Genomic DNA, 22,749 nt, shown 5'->3' with positions numbered 1-22,749 from the left:
TTCTTTTTGATGGAGCGGGGAGGGAAGGACTTCGTTGCACATTTAGGAAAGGGAGCTGTTGAAAAATTATGCAGGTGTGTGCTGATATTAGCTGGCATCTCTATGCATTGTGATACTGAATTACCAGTCTGGCAGCCAAGAACGTGTAATATAGTATGTCTACTGAGGCAGGTGGTGATGGTGGGGTCGTACTTACTGGAATGTTTTTTTCCCTCTTCTCTTTGCAACATATTATTAGTAAAGGAGCTGAATTTACTCTTGTTTTCCAAAGTCCTCTGCAGTTATTTTATTTGAACATGATATTTGGCTTTGAGCTGCTCACTCCTCAATATGCCAAACTTCCCCCCATCCCAAAACAAAACAAAACTTAGGCAAAGCTCACTTTTCCATTTTGTCAGGGATATTGTATAGCAAGAAAGAGTTTAGTTCTCTTTCCAGGCCACTGTACAAATACTTTTCTCGTGAGGATGTTAAGACTGTAAGAGGAAATTTCCTTGAGGCCCAACAAAACATTTGGCTCTTTATTCTTGCTCATAGGCCAGTACTTCCTAAGCATAAACACACTATTGAATATGCATACATATACATAAGTACATGCTTTGATTCCTACTCTTTTTATATATTTGTGATCAGAAATCAGAAAGATTATCAACCCTTTGTTTTCCATATTCTTTTTAAAGAGTTACCTTGCCAATGTGCACCTGGTAACTGGATTTTCTAACAGATTTGCATTAGATCATAAAATATTTAAACTAGAAGAAACATTATAGATCATCTAACAGAGCTTCCTCATTTTCCCCTATGGATGATTAGCTCAAAGTTCAGAGAGATCACCTGAGTTGCCCGAAATTCCTTGGTGAGTGAGTGTCAGAAGGCCATGACCTCTTTTGAGAGGTCAATTACTTCTATCTTTGAAAGTAAATTCTTTCACGTGTTTTCTTTTTTTCCCTCTAACACAGTATTTCATTTTCTAATTCATGTTAATATTTTCATAATTTAAAGAACCTTGTGTTCATCTGCTTTCTTACCTAAACGTGTGAAAAGAGTAGTACAATCCACTGCTGACTTATCAAACCTCAGACCTGATAGAATAAAATTGGTTCTTAAAACCACTTCATGTTCTTAAAAGCGTTTCATGTTATTCTTATGTTCAGGATCCCATTCTGAGAATATAGTTACAATTTAGGGAAGAACATCTCAATTCCTAGACAAACTTATTTACTAAACAGGACATGATATGGAGTCAAAAAGCAGTACAGAATATTCTTGTAATTCTGTAGGAAATTGATGATCATGTTTTTTAGATGACCTCTGAGCTTTATACTTCTTTTTTCTAATCATATTGTGTGTTTATGTGTATTCACTCTGGGACCAAATACACCAGTTCCCCTTGGGCCCCACTCTATGAGTGTTAAGACTGCATGATCCATGGGAAGAACATCGGTCTGTGTGTCAGGATGGTCCTTGTTGCTGAGTGTATTTGAGCAAGTCTTGTCTCCTCTCTGGGGCTTGAATTCCTCCTCTGTAAGTGAAGTGGCTGAACCAAATAATCTCTAAGTTTTTCCTGATCTGACTTTCTAAGAAAAGCTTAGCAGCCATATCTTAAGCTAAAAATGCCTTGAAACAGGTGATTCAATAATAGAAACATAGAACCAAGCCCTTGGTTTAAAATGTCAGTTTGGTTTTCTATGGAAACTTAGTCATTAGAGTCTGATGTAGTTGTAAAAGTATTAGCTTTCCAGAAGGAAGGAAATCCAAGTTCACCCTCACATTGCCTATTTTTGATTGTGAACCTTTAGAAATCATTTCTTCAGAGATGCTCTCCTGACCCTCCAAACTAAGTAGAGCCTTCATTTTGCCCCATATTCCTCTGCTTTTTCTTCAAAATATGTATCACAATTTTAGAAACTTATTTAATGTTAGTACTTCCTTTAAACCAATTCTCTTAGGGTATTTAATTTTATAAACATTTACTTAATGTCAGTGCTTCCTTTAAACCAATTCTCTTAGGATAAGGGACACTATAAGTTTCTTGGAACCCAGGACAAAGCCTGGCATGAAGCAAGTGCTCAATAAATATCCGTTGAATTAATAAATCAACTTCACCTCTCTAAGCCTAAGTTTTATATGTGAAAATTCAGGGAGGAAGTTTTGGACAAGATGCTGTAATGTCCTGTCTGGGTTCTAACATCTTATTTCTATATTTCTGTCTTCTAAAATCATAAGTCTGCCACAATTTTACAGGTTGGTGCTGCCCACGCTAGTATTAATTAAAAATTTTAATTAGGAAGTATTTCAAGCATACAAAAAACAGTAAGTAAATTTAGACACCTGAGCATCTACCAAAGTGTTAAAATTTTTTTCCATATTGCTTCAAATCTTTTCTTTAAATAAAATGTTATGGGTAAGTAGAAGATCTCCCTCCATTCTATCTCATTCCCCTCTCTCCTTCCAACTGAAATATGTCTATATGTGAGACCGTGGATAAATCTTGAAAATGTGGAAAGTGGAAATAGCAAATTATTAAGGTTAAATTTGGACCAGTGTAATTTAAGTAAATTTTAAGGACACATAAAATTATATTGCATATGCTGTGGGTATGCGTGTGTGTATTTAAAAAATGTATGGAAGCAGATAAACCAAATTCATTTACTTTTTTAAACAAATGAATGTAGTAACTTCACATGGTTTAGAACTTAGTGATTACTAACAGATAAATATGAGCTGTGTGATTCATTGTAAATGGTTAATATTCAAACTTCAGTAGACTTTTATTATCTGGCAGCAAGCACTTTCTGACCAGGTTGAAATAATGTTTTCACAATGCACTCCAAATTATTTAAGCTGCATTAAACACTATCTGGAGGATCTTGGAAATATGAGGCTTTAGTAATAATTATAACACATAGCTTTTATGTTTGTCTTTGCAGTTAACTAATGCTTCTCATATCCATGACTTCTTTCCTCCACTCTAAGAGATGTATATTGTATATTATGTTTTTTTTCTATTTTATGTTTGTGAGAGGTGAAGTGATTGCATCAAGACCCAGGAAATAAATAGAAGAGGCAGATTTTAAATCTTGTGTTTTGACCCTTAGTCCAGTAAACGTTCCTGACGAGGTTCATGTAGGATAAGAGTCATTTTCCAATGCTCTTGGCTTTGAGAACTAAGCCCTTTCCTCTTTCACAACAAAATTGGCCTATTAATTCTGGTGTTACCTCATGCGACTTTAATTTCTTTGCCCAGAATGAAAACGAATTATCTTTTCTTTTCTCTATTTGTCAAAGAGTCCATTGACGAAGCCGCGTCTCAGTTTGCTACTGAATATTGGGAGCCCTGTGTTAAACCAACTCTCATTCATTCTTCTTTCATTTTAGAAAAAGGATAAGCAAATAACTGGCATCATTTGTGCAAGCACCTTTTGTTCTAGTGAATAACATTTCTTGGTCTTTTTTTGGTGCTTCTACGCATATCTTTCATGACAAAAACTAGAAGGCTGGATTTTAGTGCGTCCCAAACATCTCTCCCATCTCTCCACCTTTTCATTCATTTCCACTGCCCTAGTCTAGGCTCTCCTCATTTCTTGCCTGAATGCTTCCTGATGAGAGTCTCTTCTTCCTACTTTGCTCCTATCTTGCCCCTAACAGCTTCGTTTTACTTAATATATAGAACAGATTAGGTCTTTCCCCTGCATTACAATCCTCAGTGAGTCTTCTTTGCCTGCTGGTAGAATCCAACTATTTCGGGTGACATCCAAGGCTCCTCAAAATCTGGCAACTGCCTTCCTAACTTAGCTACATTGCTTTCTATGCAGCTCCTCGTCTTTCCCCCAGCCCATCCATATTTCAACCGTAGTTAACTTCTCATTGCTTATACTTATGATGGTCTCTCTTTATAGAAAACTTGCTCTCTGCCTCTTGGCTCTCTCTTTCTCCCATTCTGGGTGTACCTTCTAGTTGGTGAATAACTTGTCATTTAGAGCCTAGTTTAAATATTACTACCTCTATGAAATCTTTCTTCTCTACTTTAATGGAATGCATTTACTTTTCTCTTTCTCTCTTATCCTCACCCAATCCATCAGCAAATCTGGTTAAAATATATTCAGAAAACCACTGTTTTCCACCACCTCCGCTGCTGGTCCAAACCACTGTCATTTTTACCTTGGATTATTTATAGTAGCCCCTTTACTGGTCTCGCTGCTTCCATCTTTGATCTAAAAAGTCTCTTCTTTACATAATAGTCAGAAAGATCTTATTAAAAAGCAAATCAGATCATGTCACCTTCTCAGACCTCTCCATTAGCTTCCTATCTCACTTCAAGGAAAGCTGAAGTCCCTACCCTGGACTATAAAGTCTTTCATGATCCAGGCCCCATATTTTCTCTGATTTCTGATCTTATTCCCTACCACGGTGGCCTTTGCTCATTCCTCTCCAATGATACTGACCTCCATGACAGATAGATTTATCCCAGGACCTTAGCAGTTGCTGTCTCTGGTAATTGGAACATTTTTTCACCAGGTGTATACATGGCTCACTCCAGTGCTTCCTCTAGATCTTTCTTTAAATATTATCTTATCAAAGAATCTTTCCCTGATAACCCTAGATAAAATAATATCCTCCTCACACCAGATAATTACTGAATGATGTGCAAATGGGGAAAAGAAATTAATCTCATTTCTGGTTTACAATGGTAACTGATTAGAAGCTTCAAATGTAGTCCCTCTTAACTGTCCACTAAAATATTATAAATTCCAGAAAAACGCCTAACTAAATTGGACACTTAAGCTATTGACAGACTCCTGTAGCAATTTTATTACTTAAAACGCTGATGAAACGGAATTGAAAAATATCAAAGGGACATGAAAGATGCATGTACTAGCTCTGACTGTATCCTGCTATATTTGTGGAAAACTACAAGAGCAAATAGGGGTATATATTAAAACACACACACACACACACACACACACACACACACACAACTAAGTATAAAGGAACATCTTAAAGAATCAAAGAAAGCAAAAGCATCCTAGCAACTGGAAGAAATGTTTAGAAGATTGCTTTACTACAAAGCAATAAAATACAAGCTTTATAAAGTTGGAGAAGAAAATAAAAAACCTAGTGCAGCAGGCTGAGATGAAAAGACAACTGGATGAGATAAAAGCGGAAACAGATGAGATAAGGAAGGATGTTTGAAATGCAATAGAAGAATCAAAATTACTGTTTGTAGGAGAATAGAACAGAATTAACTCTAGAAAACCATACACATGATATGGAAAACAAATTTGAGAAACTTTTTCAGAACGCAAACTAAAGGAAAAGATGCTAACAGTTAGTGTCTTTGGTGGATAGAGAATGGCAAGCCAAAGTAAGCTTATGTGTTTCTGGAAATTAATAAGAGCAGAAGGAACAAAAGCGTAGTTAAAAGAGAAAAAAAAAACTATTGAGTTGAGTTCAAGCATGTCAATTGAAAGAGCTTACCAATTTCCAAGTAATTTCAAGGGAAAAAATACATTTAGAAACATTCTCACTTTTTTTCTTTTAACAAAGTAAAGAAGGAAGCAAAACCCTGTAAAGATCTACGGAGAAATAAGCTGGTTACTTAATTTAAAGGAAGAAAATTCAAGTTGATCTTGGACTTCGTTACAACACTAAAATATGCATTGACTCAATTATCCAGTTTCAAGGGATCCAGCTAAAGCTAATTTAGATACTAAATATTTGTGTAATAACATGAGCTCTGCAGTGTTTTTTAAATATTTTAAAACTGGAGTAAATTTAAACTGGAGTAAAATTTTTAAACTGAGCAAAATTTATACTATATAAGAACTATATAAACTATATAAGGCATCTTTAAACAGATCATGGTTTATCCCTTTTTAATATTATAATTGCAACCACTTAAAATTATGTTTTTAAATTAGACCATGCTTATGAAAAGTTAAATAAAAAAAGATACGAAACTTTTTATAATATGCCTTCAGTGTGTATAAAGGTATGTGTATCTATGTTTGTATGTGTGGAAGAAAGTCTAAAATGTTAACAGCATATGTCTCTGGGTAGGGAGACTATGTCATATATTTTCTTTTTTCCAGAGTTTCTGTGTGTGCATGTTGTTGTAATTACAAAAAAAACAAAACAAAACAAAAAACAGCCAAAAGCAAAACTAGACCGCTTTATAGAAAGGGAGAAGTTGGGAAGAAGTTTATAGATCTTTAATCTTCTATAGTTTCTTCTAATAGTGACAGCACTATAGGGAGAGAGAGTTTATACCATCAGACAAAGAGTCTGAAATGTTTGATATCCATCCAAAGAGCTGCTGGAAATTCAATGCGGTGGACTTGCATCACCAAAGAAATTCTTAGCTATAGCAGATTCTCTTTTCAGTTATAAAATTAATTAGGTTCTTGATTGATACCTGTAAGTAGGGAAAACCTAGCTAGAGATAAAAATAATCTTGGAACAGCAATGAAAAAATCAGTTTAGAGTGGTAAGAAAATGTGCAAAGGAAAAAATAAGTTTGAACTAGAAACGGAATCCATGAAACAAGCAGAAGTCTAAAGAAAATTATTTTTCTCTAAAGTGTAAGTGTGGTCCCTTATTATATTGGATATGAAGACTAACAGAACCTCCCAAAGAAATGCTTCATATGTTCCTCAATATTTAAGAATTAGATATATCAAAATTCTGTAGATATAGCTAAAGTAGTTCTTAGAGGGAACTTTATAGAATTAAATACTTATATTAGAAAAACATGAAAGTCTGAAATCAATGATCTAAGATACCACTTTAAAAATAAAGAAAAAACAATAACAAATTGAACCATAGTTCTATTCTTGCAGGTAGGGAAGAATAAAAATTAAAATGCATGCATATTGGACAGGAAGAAGTAAAACAGGCTTTACTCACGGTTGACAGGATCATCTACATAGGAAATCATAAGGTATGTAGAAAAAGCTACTAGAACTAACAAGGTTAGCAAGGTCACATTGATATATAGTCAATATAAAAAATCAATTATGTTTTTATTTACTAGTAAAAAACAATTAGAAATTTAAATTTTAAAAGTACCATTCATAACAATTAAAAAAATGAAATAACTGAAGGAATAGTCTAACAAAATGTGTACAAGATTTGCACACTGAAAAATATAAAACATTCCTGAAAGAAATTAAAGATGTCCTAATTAAATAGTGATATATACCATATTCATGGATTAGAAGACACGATATTGCTGAGATATCAATTCTCCCCAAGATGACCTATGTATTTGACACAATCTCATTCAAAATCCTACCAGGCATTTTTGTGGGAATCAACAAACTGCTTGTAAATTTTATATGGAAATTCACAGGACCTAGAATAGCCAAAATAATTTTGAAAAAGAACAAAATTAAAAGACTAAGATTACCTGATTTTAAGACTTGCTATAAAGTTAGAGTAATCCAGACAGTGTGATACTGATATATGAATAGACATGTATAAATCAATAGAAAAGAGGACAGTGTTCAGATAAAGACTTGAAAACATGGTCAATCAATTTTCCAAAAACATGCCAAAGCAATTCAACAGGGGGAAAAGATAATCTTTTCAACAAGTATTCCTGGGACAACTGGATATTTGCTAAAAAGAAGAAGAAGAGGAAGAGGAGGAGGAACAGGAAGATGAGGAGGAGAGTTGACTGAAAATAGACACAGGACTAAATGCAAGAGCTAAGACTATAAATCTTCTACAAGAAAACATTGAAAATCCTTCTAACGTTGGGATAGGCCAAGATTTCTTAGGATACAAAAAGCATGAACCTTAAAGGCAAAATATTGATAACTCCTGAAAATTAACTGTATTAAAAAAAACATGGAAAAGGAATATAAAAGGCAAGCTACAGACTGGGAAAAAACATATTAAAAAAAAAGTATATGTGATAAAGAACTTATATCCAAAATATCTGAAGAATTCTTTCAACTCAAGAACACAGGCAATCCAATTAAATTTTTTTTTAAATATGAAAGACTTGAACAGACACTTCAAAAAATAAATAACAAATAAGGGTATGAAATAATATCAAATGAATATAAATATATTTGTATTTTTTACAAAGAATTATAAATACACCGTAGGCCAGGGAGATGGAATGTAGTACTAGAAAAATATTAAATGTCATCACAGGACCGATTTGCAAACAGTGAAGCAAATAGTGTAGCAGAAGCTTGGCTTTGTAAAGAACGGATGGCACCAGACCATTTCAGTCCCTCTAGTTACTGAACCACAGGTTTGGTAGTTTATCAGAAGCAATAATCAGAATGTGTCTTGGCCCTGGCCAGGTATTTAGACTTAGTCAATATGAAACTTCATCACTAAAATTGGAAAATATGGCCTACAGTACTAGATGGCATTCTAGCTGTGGGGTGATATCTACATTGTTCTGGCCTAGTGTAGAGAACAGAGGAAGAACATGAGTGTTCCAGACAGGAAATAGCATGTCTGAACTGTGGGTGATGAATGTATGGTGTGCTTGAGGCATTAAGATGTTTGCATGGGTGGAACATGGGGTGGGAAGTGTGTGTGATTAGCAGGTAGGGGGAGAGAATGAGAGAGAGATGGAGCCAGAATACAAACGAGAAAGAGCAGGACCTTATTCTTGAATTCCGCAGAGCTGTACCGGAAGTCCTGACAACTGGTCCTAGCATCCAGGGCAGCTTCCTCCTGGTGCAGGGTTTTATCAGTTGTATCGCTTGCTGCTTCTCCCTGTAATTAAATGAGCAAAACATTGTAAGACTGAGAAATAAATACAGAGGAATTTTTGATGTTAAGTAGACCACTTCTGATCTCCATTTCAATGTTACAGAAGACTGTATACCTTTTAAGTCGATTCAGAAATTGGTCACGTTGTTGGGAATTAGAACAACGTAAAAGTACAAAAATTTGTACTCCTGAGGCAAGAGAATAGAGAGGTGAGAGACCGTTGTTACAGAACTAGAGCAGACTCGTATACTGGTTTCTAACCAGCTCTTCTCTGTGACCTCAGGCAAGTCCTCTCTATGCTTTAATTTTCTTATCTATAAAATGAGGATAATAATACTGATCCATTATCTGTTACCTACAATTCTGAAATTTAAGGAGCTCTGAAAACGAAAAAATGGTTTGGTTTGGTTTGGTTTGAATTTTGTAAGTTGGCGGCAAACTCTTTTGATGGTGAAACCTGGCGTGAACTTCGAGGCTTTATCGTCTTTTCCCTGTTGGTGTGACTGTTCATGACTTCTGAAGAAATGTTGAGGTTTGATGACGGGGTGCTGCCCTAAATCCTACTAGAGTGTTTATAATATATGCTCTATGAACTTTACTCCCTTTCTAAAATCCAAACAATTCTGGATTCTGAAACCTCTGGCCCCAGGGATTGCAGATAAGAGATTGTATAGCTGTAATATCTTCCTCATAGGGTTGTGTGAGGATTAAATTTCTTACAACACAACTCAGAAGATGGTGAAGTTATTATGACTTATCATTATTTAGGCTCAGAAATTAGATCTCCCACGCCCATCCCCGAGATTGAGTGAGGATTAACACCTGATGATGGCTAAGTTTATTCTTAGTACTTTTGTATTTCAGTCTGTCAAGTTTGATTTATAGTATATCAATTATTGAACTGGAATGTTTCTCTGAACTCTCCTACTCTGAACACTTATCCTTCTTTTTATGCAATCTTTACATACTTGGATGGATGCCTTCAGGTGTTAGCTGTTATTCGCCTTCAGCTGTTTGCTGACAGACTTATTTTTCAATCATCTTTCCTAAGGTGCATCTTATGAAACTCATGGTTAGATTGTACATCTCCTAACTAAAACACCAACGGATTTGCTTATTTTCTTGGAGTTCTCAGTAAAAGTGAATTCTTAGCATATCCTAAGACAATGTCTTTGTTTGTAAAGTCATTGGTTAAAAACATTAGAGCAAAAATATCCATCTATGTTTCTTTCAGTGTTTCCCAAATAGAATTTTATTTTTGTGGCTGATTTTTGGCATTCTTCTTATTTCTTCAACCTGTGTAAAACCCTTTTGCTGTGTCTAATCCTTGACCTGTGGGCATGGAGAACTGATTATGCAATACGCTGCTAGTACCGGGAAATTTTTAACTGAAAATTTCATATACTGAAATACTTGGGATTAAAAGAAAGATTATCTAAATAAATATTATATTTCAAAAGGAACAGTTAAAGCAATTATTTTTCAATGTGCCTTTTGGTAGGATATTTGCTTTTAGTCAGAGTTGGGTTGGAACATACCAATAATGAAACCCTTTGCCACTCTGGCTCCTGCCCCCCAGCGTCCTTCCCCTGGAACGATGATACTGCCAGTTTATCGTTGCAACCCGTGTGTGTCTGTTTACCTTTGTTTGGGTAAGTGTTACTAGGTGCCCTACTCTTGGCCTGCAATCCCAGTGCCTGGGTGGTTTCATTCCAGCATCAGAATGAGTAGGATTGCAGTGATGGGGCGTTGACCCAGAGAACAGGGGGCATACGATTTAAAATAGTGTAAAAATTAGAATGGAGACTTTCTGTACTAGTTCAGAGGTAAGAAGGGGAAGCAGCACAGAATAGGACCTTTTTTCCCTTCTATTCTGTTCTGGGTCTCATGCTTTCTCCACCTTATTTTGCCAATTCTACAACAAACCAACCAACCGCTGAACGTCCTCTCCTTGCAGAAGCACGTATGGGGAGGAAGAGTTTTGGTCCCTTGTGAGTGAAAAGACGTACATCTTGATCCTTTTGCTGCCATGATTTGCTGAGTTACAGTAGGCCAGTCCTTTATTTCATGAGAGAATAGGACCAAATGTCCCTGTCCGGATCTCACATTCTCCGAGGCTATGATATTAGAAGATAAGTGCAGTCGTTTGCGGCAACTTCTGCTTTGCAATTTTCTAGTTGGTTGACCTCAAGTAAAATCTCTACTCTCTGCCAGATATTCCATCTTACAAAAAAATTTCCATAAACCCTAATTCCTATGAGCTGCTCTGGAGTATTATTAAGGGCACGATTAATTACAATCTGTTTAATATCATTCAGTGCATGAGAATATTTTTTTTTCCATTTAGTTTTCTAGTACTCTATAAGGCTGCTCATGGTATCAATCATTTAAACTCCTCTGAGCCTCAGTTTTTCGTCCTAACGAGAAGATAACAGGAAATAATGGCATAAATGTGCTTTGATAAATGTGAAACCTTTTGTAGACATAGAATTTTATTTAAAGTAGGAAAAAATGGTTGATTTGATTAATGAATATAACTCCAATAAGATTGCTAGATGTTGTGTATATTGTAGCTAATGGTAAACATGCAGCCTTTATAGGCTGTAAAAAGTGACCATATTTTCCTTGCTCTGATTTGGAATGTAACGATATCTCCTTTTGGTTCTTTCCTTTCCTCCACCATTGGCCCATCTCTAAGCAGTATTCCACTGAACTGAAGAAATTGTACTGCCAAATTGCAAAGACATGCCCCATCCAGATCAAGGTGATGACCCCACCTCCTCAGGGTGCTGTCATCCGTGCCATGCCTGTCTACAAGAAGGCCGAGCATGTCACTGAGGTGGTGAAACGATGCCCCAACCATGAGCTGAGCCGTGAATTCAACGAGGGTAAGAAGATTAGGAATTTGTGGCTGTTCAACTAAATTTCTTGAAAATAGACATCTTGTGGAGATTTTTGTTTGGGGCCCACCTACCTGCTTCCAACCTCTGCAATCTGATGGCAGCTCAGTGTGTCTTTTTGGCTGACAAAGTGTCTGAGAATAATGATAAATAAGTTGAGAGTTCTCACAATGGTTGAACTGTTTAACTTAATATCGATAATTACTAGATGACCTGGACTTGCCTCTCTGCTCTCTACTGCCTCCTATCTTTTTTTTTTTTTTTTTTTTAATGAGAGGTTGTAAGGAGAGCAACATGATATCCAGTCTGTTCAGCCCAGGCCAGGGAATCCTTTAGCTTGAGTGCCTTTTCCAGAGTGATTGTCAAGGCTAGACCAATTGAGAGCTGGAATAGTAAGAGGAAGGAGCATGAAACATTAGAAATACAAGAAAATAGAAGAGGAAAGTGGGAAAGAAGAAAAAGAAATGAAGACAAATAATGAGCAAGAGGAGAAAATAGAAGATCTAGAACATAAGCTGGGGAGGGGCGACAGAAAGTGAAGCACTAGGAGTCAGGGAAGAGGTATCTTGGAGCCACATTTAAGCTTTGTATTCATGGAGAAGTCAAGTCCCATGTTCTGAGCCTCAGATGCAACAATAGCTTTACAGAAGAGGTCACTATTTCCAAGGGTTCCCTTACATCTGATATTCTAAGTTCTATGAAGTGGGGCTAAGTAAAAAACACAGAAAAGTGGAAAGAAAGGACAGGAGAATGCATAAGGATCCATCAAAGAGTGATGAGGGTACCAGAAGGTTGGGAGTTAGGATCCTTTATATAGAAAATATATTAAAAAATAGAAATATGGGTACGTAGCTAGAATGTGTGAATATAGAGAATATAATGGATGATAGAGAAAAATTAATGGAGAAAGAGAGCAGATACAAATTTAAAAAGAGAAAATCAAGTTAAAATCCACCTTAACACAACTATTTTTTTTTAAATGTTTGATCAATTCTTTTTTTTTGTTTTTTTAAGATTTTATTTTTTTCCTTTTACTCCCCAAAGCCCCCCGGTACATAGTTGTATATTCTTGGTTGTGGGTCCTTCTAGTTGTGGCATGTGGGACGCTGCCTCAGCGTGGTTTGATGAGCAGTGCCATGTTCACGCCCAGGATTCGAACCAACGAAACACTGGGCTGCCTGCAGCGGAGCGTGCGAACTTAACCACTGGGCCACGGGGCCAGCCCAACACAACTATTTTTCACACACTAATTTCTAGTCCTTGTCCACATGACCTCAGTCATTCCTTTGCATCTTGCTTTTCATTTAACAATGTGCCATAAAGATTATTCCTCATAGCTGGGCTTCATTATAGGTTTCCATAATTGCCTTTGCTCCATCAAGATGACATAACTGTTTTTTAAAATTGTTTTCTCATTGTTTGACATAATAGTTGTTTTCAGTTTTTGCCGTAATAGATGATACTTCAGAGAGCATCTTGATACACTTATCTTTTTACTCTTATTAAATACCAATTTTTGTAGAATAAGAATACCTTGTCAAAAGTTAAGAACACCAATATGGCTCCAATTCTCGGAGCAGCCTCTTTCTTTTGGAGCTCTGCCAAATACCACAATTTTGTGAAACTTTGCCTATGCTCTTTTTAAAATTTGTGTCCCCTTTCTTATCCTCCAACCTGGGGCATTTTTAGCACAACAAACCAGTAAGTTTCTCATCTCCAGGACCAAAGCAAAGTCTAAAGATGGAAACTTTATGATGGAGAAGAGAATAGGCAAAGTGAAAGTTATGTCCTTGCCATCCGTTCCCATTTATTAAGTATTTTGCTGATCAATTTTTGGGCAGCATCTTCTCTCAAGCTGATTTTTTAAAATTAATTTTCTCCTTTTTTTCCTTCCATTTTCCAGGGATGCTGGCAAAATTCCCTCTCTGTGTCAGGTCAGAGACATAGTCATAGAGTTCTGTGAAAGCTTGAGTCATTAACCTTAGGCACCAGAAACATAGGACTATTTCCTTACATATAGATGTGCATTCCAGTCCTTTCTGTTGCTATAAAGCTTTTGGCAGCTTCATGTATTAGATGTCTAGTAACAGGATCTGTTCCTTTTTTCAAGGATGTATATTTCCTCTATTACATGAACTATTCTGTCCATGCGGTTTCATTTTGAGGGTGAGGAACTAACTATTTTGTCCTTCTCTGTTCTGCAGGACAGATTGCCCCTCCTAGTCATTTGATTCGAGTAGAAGGGAACAGCCACGCCCAGTACGTAGAAGACCCCATCACAGGAAGACAGAGTGTGCTGGTACCTTATGAGCCACCACAGGTAAAAAGATAAGGAGTGGGCAGACTTCAGAGAGCATTAGTTTCGCTGATAGAGGGTGTTTCAAGCAAGTATTTCTGTCATAGGCCTTGTCATCAAATATGTAACTTTTTTATATTTCTTCTCTCCCTCTTCTCCACAGATCTCTTCTCTATCCCCTTCAAAACTCCTGAATTTGTACTACGTTAACTTGCTAACATGGCTCTGTGCTCATGTTCCCGTCTTAAAGGCAGATAGCAATTGAACTTGCAGTTGGGTTAATACATGACATTATCTTATCCGGAGAATTTAATTGGCAATTATAGTGGATGTGCATCAATCCTGGATGCAAATATCCTTAAACTAGCCTGCAGATGGGAGACCCTAAGACGTTATCCCTTAGCTGAAGTTTGAATGAACAGCTGGCAGATTGGAAAACTAGAATGGGGAAGTGCAAAGAACACTGGAATAGTGAGACCGGGTCTTTTAGTTTGCTGCCTTGCTGTGTGGATCTTTAGCTTGTGACTCTCCCTCTCTGGGCTTCAGTTTCCTCATCCATATGTGAGCACTTTGGATTAGATGATTTAATTCTGAGGACCTTTTAAGCTGCAGAGTGTTATTTATGGAAGTGTACACTAGGTTATACTGTTTCATCCAAATAGGGCAAATACCCCGGAGCCTTGTTGCTATAGTTGGTAATTTTTTCAGCTCTCCCTTTTCAATAATATTCATATATGTGAGGTACGCTATTTGAATTGGGTGATAAAGATCAGTTTGCAAATGAATAGGGTCAAAGATCATTGTTTTTTAAAGCCTGTCTCACCCAATATAGTGTCCAATGTTGCAAACATTAGCTTTAAGCTTCCCAAGAGGCAAGGCGAAGAGGAATCTATATTGAGTTTTAGAGCTCGCTTCATCAGAAGTGGAGTTGTTTACATAGTGGAAAGAATCAAGAAGGAAGAATATGAGTTCAAACCATTGTTAACACAGGCTCTCTTTCCCTCTGTGTTCAGGTGGGCACTGAGTTCACGACGGTCTTGTACAATTTCATGTGTAACAGCAGCTGTGTTGGAGGGATGAACCGCCGTCCAATTTTAATCATTGTTACTCTGGAAACCCGAGAGTAAGTGGCAGTGGCATAATTGTCACTCTGCAAAAACCCTGGGCAGAAGGCAAAGTGAAATTGAGTCTGCTTTATCATTTACTTCGCGTGGACAACAAAGAGCCACCCTTGATTTTGTCCTTTGTGTTTTAAATCCTTGCTGCAAATGCTTACATAAAAGATCTAAGAAAATGGAGACGGAACAGAGGGGATAAAGGCAGAGGGGAAAAAAAAAAACTGAGAAGGCATGCAAGCCACTTCATACCTGAATTCTTGACATTTGACTGGAATAGTTTCTGATTAGACAGTGTTTGTTTTCATGTGGCCCCCACGGCATTTAACAGTTTCTTTGAGTAAGTCTGGGCTGCCTAAGGGGATTTTATCCGGAGACATCCACTGGCTTAACTCAAGTTTCCTTCAAAATATGTAGCTAAATACAGCTGTTCTGCTAATGGCTTCGAGGTTCTTTGCGGAACAAATGGAATGTTATTTACTAATATTGCTTGTGGCATGTAAGCACTTTTGTGTTCTGCCAAATGCTTTTGGGTCCATTCTCAAAGCAGCCATGACTGAGCTGCTGGTGGTGGTGCACTGGTGATGGTCAGTGTCAGAAGTGGAAATGGGAGCACTCCAGGGAAGTTTTAAAATTCTTTTAATTTAACCCTTTCTTCCCCTCTTCTCTAATTCCTAGTGGGCAAGTCCTGGGCCGACGCTGCTTTGAGGCCCGGATCTGTGCTTGCCCAGGGAGAGACAGGAAGGCTGATGAAGACAGTATCAGAAAGCAGCAAGTGTCGGACAGCACAAAGAACGGCGATGGTACGAAGCGCCGTAAGTAGCTGTAGTGGCCAAATGGGGTAGGGTTGAGTCTTCTCCAGATACGGGGGCTTGCGAGGGATATTTGAGAAGCTGTATAATAAGACCTAAGGGCTTTAGGGGCAAGGCTAAATTGAGGCCTCAGAGCTGGTGAGAACAGCTATAACATTGATGGAAGTGCTGAAATGGACTCCAGGGTTGCACTACAGCTTTACAAAAGTGGGTAGTCTTTGTGAGGATTTCTTAGTCCAGCAATCCTCAAAATATGACTCCCAGACCCGGAGCATCAGCATCATCTGGAAACTGGGTAGAAATGCAAATTCTTAGTTCTCAGGCTTGCTGAATCAGAAACTCCGGGTCTGAGGCCCAGCTATAGATGTTTGTAATCCCTCCAGGTGACTCGAAGGCCAGCTAAAGTTTGAGAGCCCATATCTCAGCCTATTGGTATCAGTTTATCTTTCTGTTATTGAGCATGAGGGCTGAAAATAACAGCTGCCTACCTCATGAGTCTGTGGGAACAGGGAGATTTAAGAATGCGTTTCACAAAGCATAGCCTGGGGAATATGGAGATCTGGGTTTCACTGAGTCTGGACGTGACAGATATGACCCTCTTGGGACATCAGTGACCTCATGTGTAGTGAGTCTAAGGATTTAGTCACTTGTTTTCAAACTTCTTTTCAAAAACAAAATATTTCAAGGAACCCACGATGCAAAATAGATGAAAGCAAAGCTGCTCTAGTTGGAGGGCACAGGACTTGGGGGTGGTCTGGGGCTCCACACTCTGCTCACAGCCACACCTTGCCCATGAGGTATACCCCCACAGAGGCCTAGCCCTCCAGGTAACAAAGTTTGAAAACTACTGATCCACATGTGCTTCTAACTTGTGAGATTTCACTCTAGAAGGTGCCTTGCATAAGCCTGATATCACTACAAGTATTTTAAAGTACACCACACTATGATTTATTTCATGAAATAAGGTTTTAATCTTATTGCTGATTAGTATCGAGAAGAAAGAGAAATTGTATTGTGTTTTACAGAACAACAGAATGCTATGACAACTAGTCACCATCAACTTCTTGTCTAGCATGATTTGCTTTGTCTGTTAGTCTCTTACTCTCTCTCATTATTCCTCAAGAAATCATGTATAAATATTATTTTTATATATATATATACATGAGATATATATATATATATATATATTTATATTCTATACATATAAAAACTTTGATCCCCACTGTAATTTTGGTCTTGGGTCTGTCTGGTAGCATAGTTCCTATATTCTTCCCTGAGCACCTCAGTCACCTACAAACGAATGACTTTCAGTAAGAACAGATTATCTGGGCCTGGCCTAGTGGTGTAGCGGTTAAGTTCCCATGCTCTGCTGCCGCAGCGTGGGGTTCACCAGTTCAGATCCCGGGCACAGACCTACGTACCACTTGTCAAGCCATGCTGTGGCAGGCCTCCCACGTATAAAGTAGAGGAAGATGGACACAGATGTTAGCTCAGGGCCAATCTTCCTCAGCAAAAAGAGGAGGATTGGTAGTGGATGTTAGGTCAGAGCTAATCTTCCCCCCACTGGCAAAAAAAAAAAAAAAAAAAACCAAAACAGATCATCTGAAATTTGATAAAAGGATCATCTCTATACCCTGGATCCTGGGTGTGGTTTCTAATTTGGGAAATCTTAGGGATTTATGAGCTTAATTCACTCATTTACCAAGAGAAAACTGAGGTCCTGGAAAGTGAAACTGCTTGTCAGAAGTTGTGTGATGTGTGTACTAACGTGGGAGGGGTGAACGCACAAGGCTGAAGGGATTGGCAAGACAGCCTCTTCAACGTGCATTTACCTCCTTGGAAGATAAATGACCTGAAAAATAAAACACAGACCAATTTATCTTCCTTTCCTTAACAGCTGCTCACAGACACACGCCAGTGTGACCTAGGGATTCCTGCAGTACTCCTTAGGCCAAAGGCCATTTCCCACCATCTCGAATTTCTTCCTTTCACTTGTCCTGCCTCGCCTTCCCCCCACCTTATTATTGTTAGGTTTACGCTTAATGTAAAAGCAATCATCACCAATTAAAGGGATGATTAGAACTGGAAACTAATCTCACGGGTTTTGCTGGTGCTATTGTCTGTTTAATAAATGTATTATTGCCTCAGAAATGTTCCCAGGATGAAACTTGCATGTTTCCTCCACCAGCTTTTCGTCAGAACACACATGGCATCCAGATGACGTCCATCAAGAAACGAAGATCTCCAGATGATGAACTGTTATACTTACCAGTGAGTCTCTCTTGGGCCTTCAGGACTGCTGCATTTCCACCTTCTCTGAGCGAGCTTTTACTCTGTGGTCGTCTTCTGATGGTCTGTGACAATGAGATCGGGGTGATGGTGGCTAGTGAGATAAGACAGAATGTATTGTTTGCAAAATCAGGAAATTATCCCTTCCCTTCACCGTTTTGGAATATATTAGTAGTGTGTGCTCCTCAACTTATTACTCACCCAGTCAAAGCTACCCTCCTAATAGAATTTTTCTTAGTCAAATATTTAAAATGAATCTGTCCTTCATGTTCAAGAAGAAGTTTATCCTCGACAGCATGGCCATAGCAATTTAGCACTAAAATTTTGTCAGAAAGAGTTCACAACGTGGATCATACAACAATGATAGAGAATGAACCGTGATTTCTTTCAGGGAGTGCTATAAAGAAAGCCCAGCAGGGCAGAATCCTCAATTATATGCGAATGGCCAGAAGACTCGGCCCAATTGTTGTGTAAGAGCGATGTTCACTCCTAGAAGGAAGAGTAATCGTCTCAAGGTCACTAAGGTGCCCTTTTTTAGACTAGGATTGCAGTTTGTTGAATTCTTATTACCTTAGGGCTTTGCCATCTACAGTGGCAGCAAAGTTTTGGTAATCAGGATAGCCCTTGATGCCACCTAAACTGACACGCAGCACAGACAAGCAAGGCCAAGGGATTTGACCGGGAGCTGCCACCTTGCGATTGAAGCTGAAACACCTCAACAGGTTTGGGTGTGCCATACTTGCTTCCCTCCCTTATTTGGGCCTTGTCCATCAGGGGAATAAGCTGCTTACTGTAAGAACCAGCAGACGGTGAGTGAACTAAGATTCTCAGTGTCTTCTTTCCCAGGCTACATATGGAAACTGACTAGTGAACTTTAAGTTAAACATTTTCCTGATATACTAAATATTCCAAAAAACCTAAAATGTTTTCAGCTGCTGAGATAGGAACCACTTGAAAAGCTGTTTTTTTATGAAATTTCAGTTTGTACTAATGAAGCAGGTACCCTGTAATCATTTACGTCTTTTTAGTGAAGAGTTGACCAAGGAGTTTAGCTGAAGTGTGTGAAGAAAGAAAAACTCTTTTATTTTAACAAAATTTGGTTATTTGTTGAATGGCAAATATGCCAGACCCTGAGCATTTAGAGATCAGTGTGATATAATTTTTACCTTCAAAGAGCTTGCCTCCTAGTGAGGAGGAAAACGGTTACAAGGTAATGAAATAAATGCTTCAGCAGAGCTGGGCCTGAGACTGGGGGAGCATGTAGGAAGGATGGAAAACTCGGCCTGAAAGAGGGAGGTCAGGATTCTCAGAGAAGGTGATCTGAGATCTGGGATGAGTAGGAGTTAACCCAACAAAAGGTAGAGAAAATCCTTCCAATATCTGAATTCTGACCAACTCTGCCTCTCATACTCAGGGAGGGACAAGGGTGAGGCAGGTGAAGTGTGTCCAGGGGGCAGAATTTCAATAGGCACTCACTCTCAGGGCCCTGCAAATGCGCTGCGTGTCCACTGGCCTCACCCTAGTCCTGGCCCTGCTCATACTTTTTAGTGTGAGAGTGTCTTAAAGAGAGAAGTACACTTTACTCAGCTGAAAACTTTTATCCTTCCAGAGACAGTTAGAGTTAATGCTCGTTATTTGCAGTAGCTATGTTTTATCACGCCATTGTGAACACTGTACTAGCAAATACGAAATCATTTCTCCTAGAGGAAATACAGGATTCGGTTCCTATGAGCTTTTGGTTACAGCGTTTCAGCAATTGATCAATACAAAACCTTGGTTTATGAGTGTTTCTCTTGAAAGACACCTTATTTAGTATATACTGTTGATTCATTAACACTGTAACTCATGCCTGAGTGAAGCTTATCGAATGCATATTTTCTCCATAAGACACATCGTGGTCTTCTTGCACTTAGGAACACTAGACAGCACTTCCCCACTACACTTGGGAGCCATTTTACACAGCCAACTCATCAAGCAAATATCACAAAAATGTGAAAAATGTGGCACTAAATAGACTACTAAAAGGAGACTTGTTTGTAACATAAGAGCTGAAACTAGAAGGCAGAACATCTCATTCCACCTCAGCTGGGAACATGCATGGATGACTCAAATTTTCCATCGCTCTGCACGTGTCTGCGAATGACCACAAGGTGCTGCGGGTATTGATTTTCAGGTTTCAAATAAACATTAGCAAGTAGACAAATGAGTGAATCCACAAAACGTGAGGATTGACTGTACTTCTGATAGCTCTGCAGTTCTTCATTTTTCCTTCTCTTTCCTTCTGCTCTCTTCCCCAGGTGAGGGGCCGTGAGACTTATGAAATGCTGTTGAAGATCAAAGAGTCGCTGGAACTCATGCAGTACCTTCCTCAGCACACGATTGAAACCTACAGGCAGCAGCAGCAGCAGCAGCACCAGCACTTACTTCAGAAACAGTGAGTGTGTCAATGTGTCATTTTAGGAGGCGCAAGAGTGCCTATTTGTTCGGATCAGCAATAGCGTGATTGGTGGGTGATGTAGAAGGTGAGGTTATGAGACAGCAGAATGTAAGAGGGTCAGATGAGCTAGTGTGGGGCTCCTTTTTCAGTTTCAGCAAACTTCTATGTTTCTTATCACCTTCACTTTAAGAAATTTTGCCTATCTTCTGAAATTGAATACAAACCGTATCAGGTAAATTATTAAGAGACTCACACTAACAGTTAGCTCTGCCGTTTATACCCCTGATCCATACACATCTATCAATAATAGAAAATTGAGCACACACTCTATTCTAATAATATTGTATATATTTGAAAACGTGTAATCTTCCCTCACCACAATGAATTGTCTTGTACATCTTCTGGGATGCATACAGTCCGCTTTTGGGAAATCAGTTACAGACTAGGGATAGCATGCAGCTTTTACTATAAAGTGACTTCTTTGAGTGCTGTGCTAAGAAGGATTGAGACCTAGTGCGTGCTTACTGGGAAAATGTCTGGATGCAGAAGGGCAAAGTGGCATCATATTGCCATGTTTTAGCATCTCTGCTCTGGGTTGTCTTCCAGAAATGCAGTACATTTTTACACAAATTGGGCCAGATTTTGCAACCATTTTAGAAGATACATACAACCTATTTATATGTTTCTACCTTGACACTTGGGTCTTTGATGATGTTAATTGTTTTATGACAAACCAGAACAGAATAGCTCTTGTGAAAGGCAGGGAAGTGGGTGAATCAGAACTCTGTTTATATTTACCCTTCTGTGGTTAAGATTTATCTCTTGTTAGCTTAATTAAGATATTGTGTCTACTGGAAGCGTTGCCAGAGTCTCTGTAGATAGATGTAAAATGTATATATTTTGGCCTATTTGAATAATTCAAACATTTGACTTTACTCTTAAGGCAAAAAGAAACGAAGCCAAAACCATCTTGCCTAAGGCAAAGATTGTCTTTTACAAGAGAAATGTGAATGAACAATAAATAATGGTTCTTTTCTGATATATTGTTAGCTACTATAGAGAGAGAGCTGTGGAAATTGTAATAAGAGGGCTCATTATTCTTTTTTTTAATCAACATGAATGCAGTTGAGGAGGCGGGGCTGCATCTCTGATAGTCAGGAAACATCCTTGAGTACCTATGGGCTACGGGCTGTGGGGTGGGCAGCAGAGGGATAGAAATGAAGTGACTCTTTTTAAAGGGTTTTAGACTAGTTAAGCATTTAAGACTCTTTTTTGCCTGAAAGAGATCTCACCATATACTTTTAGCATGAAATTTTGCAAATCGTAATTATAAGGTTTTATGTGTAAGGCTGAGTGGAAAGTTTAATCAGGAAGTTCCTTGAGGACACCAAGTATTCCAAAGTAGAATTAGAACTCAAGGTGCAGACAAATTCCCATTGCCAGTCCTATAGATCTTTTAGATAACAGATAGAACTATGTTAATATATTCGAATGCAAAGCTGATTTAGCTCTTATAAAATCATACAACAGGGATCAAAGAAACAGACCTGTAACATCATTTACAGACCCAGAGCAGATATGCCTTCCCCAAGATATGCATGTCATGATATTTAAGAAACTCTCAAGTTGCCTTCAGTTCACTCTGGAAATGTTTGGCTCAGCCAAAATGACCTCAGAAGAATTATACAGTAACTCATGCTGAACTAGTTGCTCTGTGATAGTTTCCTGTCTTTTTTCCAGTTAACAAGAAAAGTTATGTCATATCAAATTGATATTTATTAAATGTTGTGGTTTAGAATATCTGACTATCTAGCACAGGGATTGGCAACCTTTTTTTCTATAAAGCACCGATGGTAAATATCTTAGGCCTTCTGGCCCATATGGTCTCTTGCAGAAATTCAGTTCTGCCTTTGTAGCACAGAAACAACCACAGACAATATGTAAATAAATAAGAGTGGCTGTTACAATAAAGCTTTATTTTATGGACACTGAAATTTAAATTTCATCTGATTTTCCTGTCTTAAACTATTCTTCCTCTTTTGAATTTTTCCCACTTTTTAAAAGTGGAAAACCATTCTTAGCTTTTGGGCCAGATTTGGGTCATTCACTGTAGTTTGCCAATCCTTGTTCTAGATAAATGAGTGCCTCTTCCTTCGTTGCT

At 38.1% G+C, this 22,749-nt stretch overlaps 1 protein-coding gene across 18 annotated transcripts in view; it reads left to right on the top strand.

The window, feature by feature from the left end:
• Positions 1 to 22,749, top strand: part of TP63 (tumor protein p63) — a 224,431-nt gene that overhangs the window by 182,114 nt on the left and 19,568 nt on the right. For 11 of the 18 annotated variants that reach the window (XM_044771294.2, XM_014843375.3, XM_044771292.2 and 8 more), the window contains 6 exons: positions 11,441 to 11,627; positions 13,844 to 13,959; positions 14,949 to 15,058; positions 15,729 to 15,865; positions 18,051 to 18,133; positions 20,449 to 20,585. In XM_044771294.2, the coding sequence (XP_044627229.1) occupies positions 11,441 to 11,627; positions 13,844 to 13,959; positions 14,949 to 15,058; positions 15,729 to 15,865; positions 18,051 to 18,133; positions 20,449 to 20,585 (770 nt within the window). The remainder of the gene's footprint in view (positions 1 to 11,440; positions 11,628 to 13,843; positions 13,960 to 14,948; positions 15,059 to 15,728; positions 15,866 to 18,050; positions 18,134 to 20,448; positions 20,586 to 22,749) is intronic. The other 7 variants (XM_014843376.3, XM_044771293.2, XM_070509209.1 and 4 more) reach the window with 1 other exon arrangement.

This window comes from Equus asinus, chromosome 5 (genome assembly GCF_041296235.1).
Source record: "Equus asinus isolate D_3611 breed Donkey chromosome 5, EquAss-T2T_v2, whole genome shotgun sequence".
Lineage (NCBI taxonomy): Eukaryota > Metazoa > Chordata > Mammalia > Perissodactyla > Equidae > Equus > Equus asinus.
The sequence above is the reverse complement of the archived record's forward strand: the minus strand, read 5'-3'. Positions and strand labels throughout refer to the sequence as shown.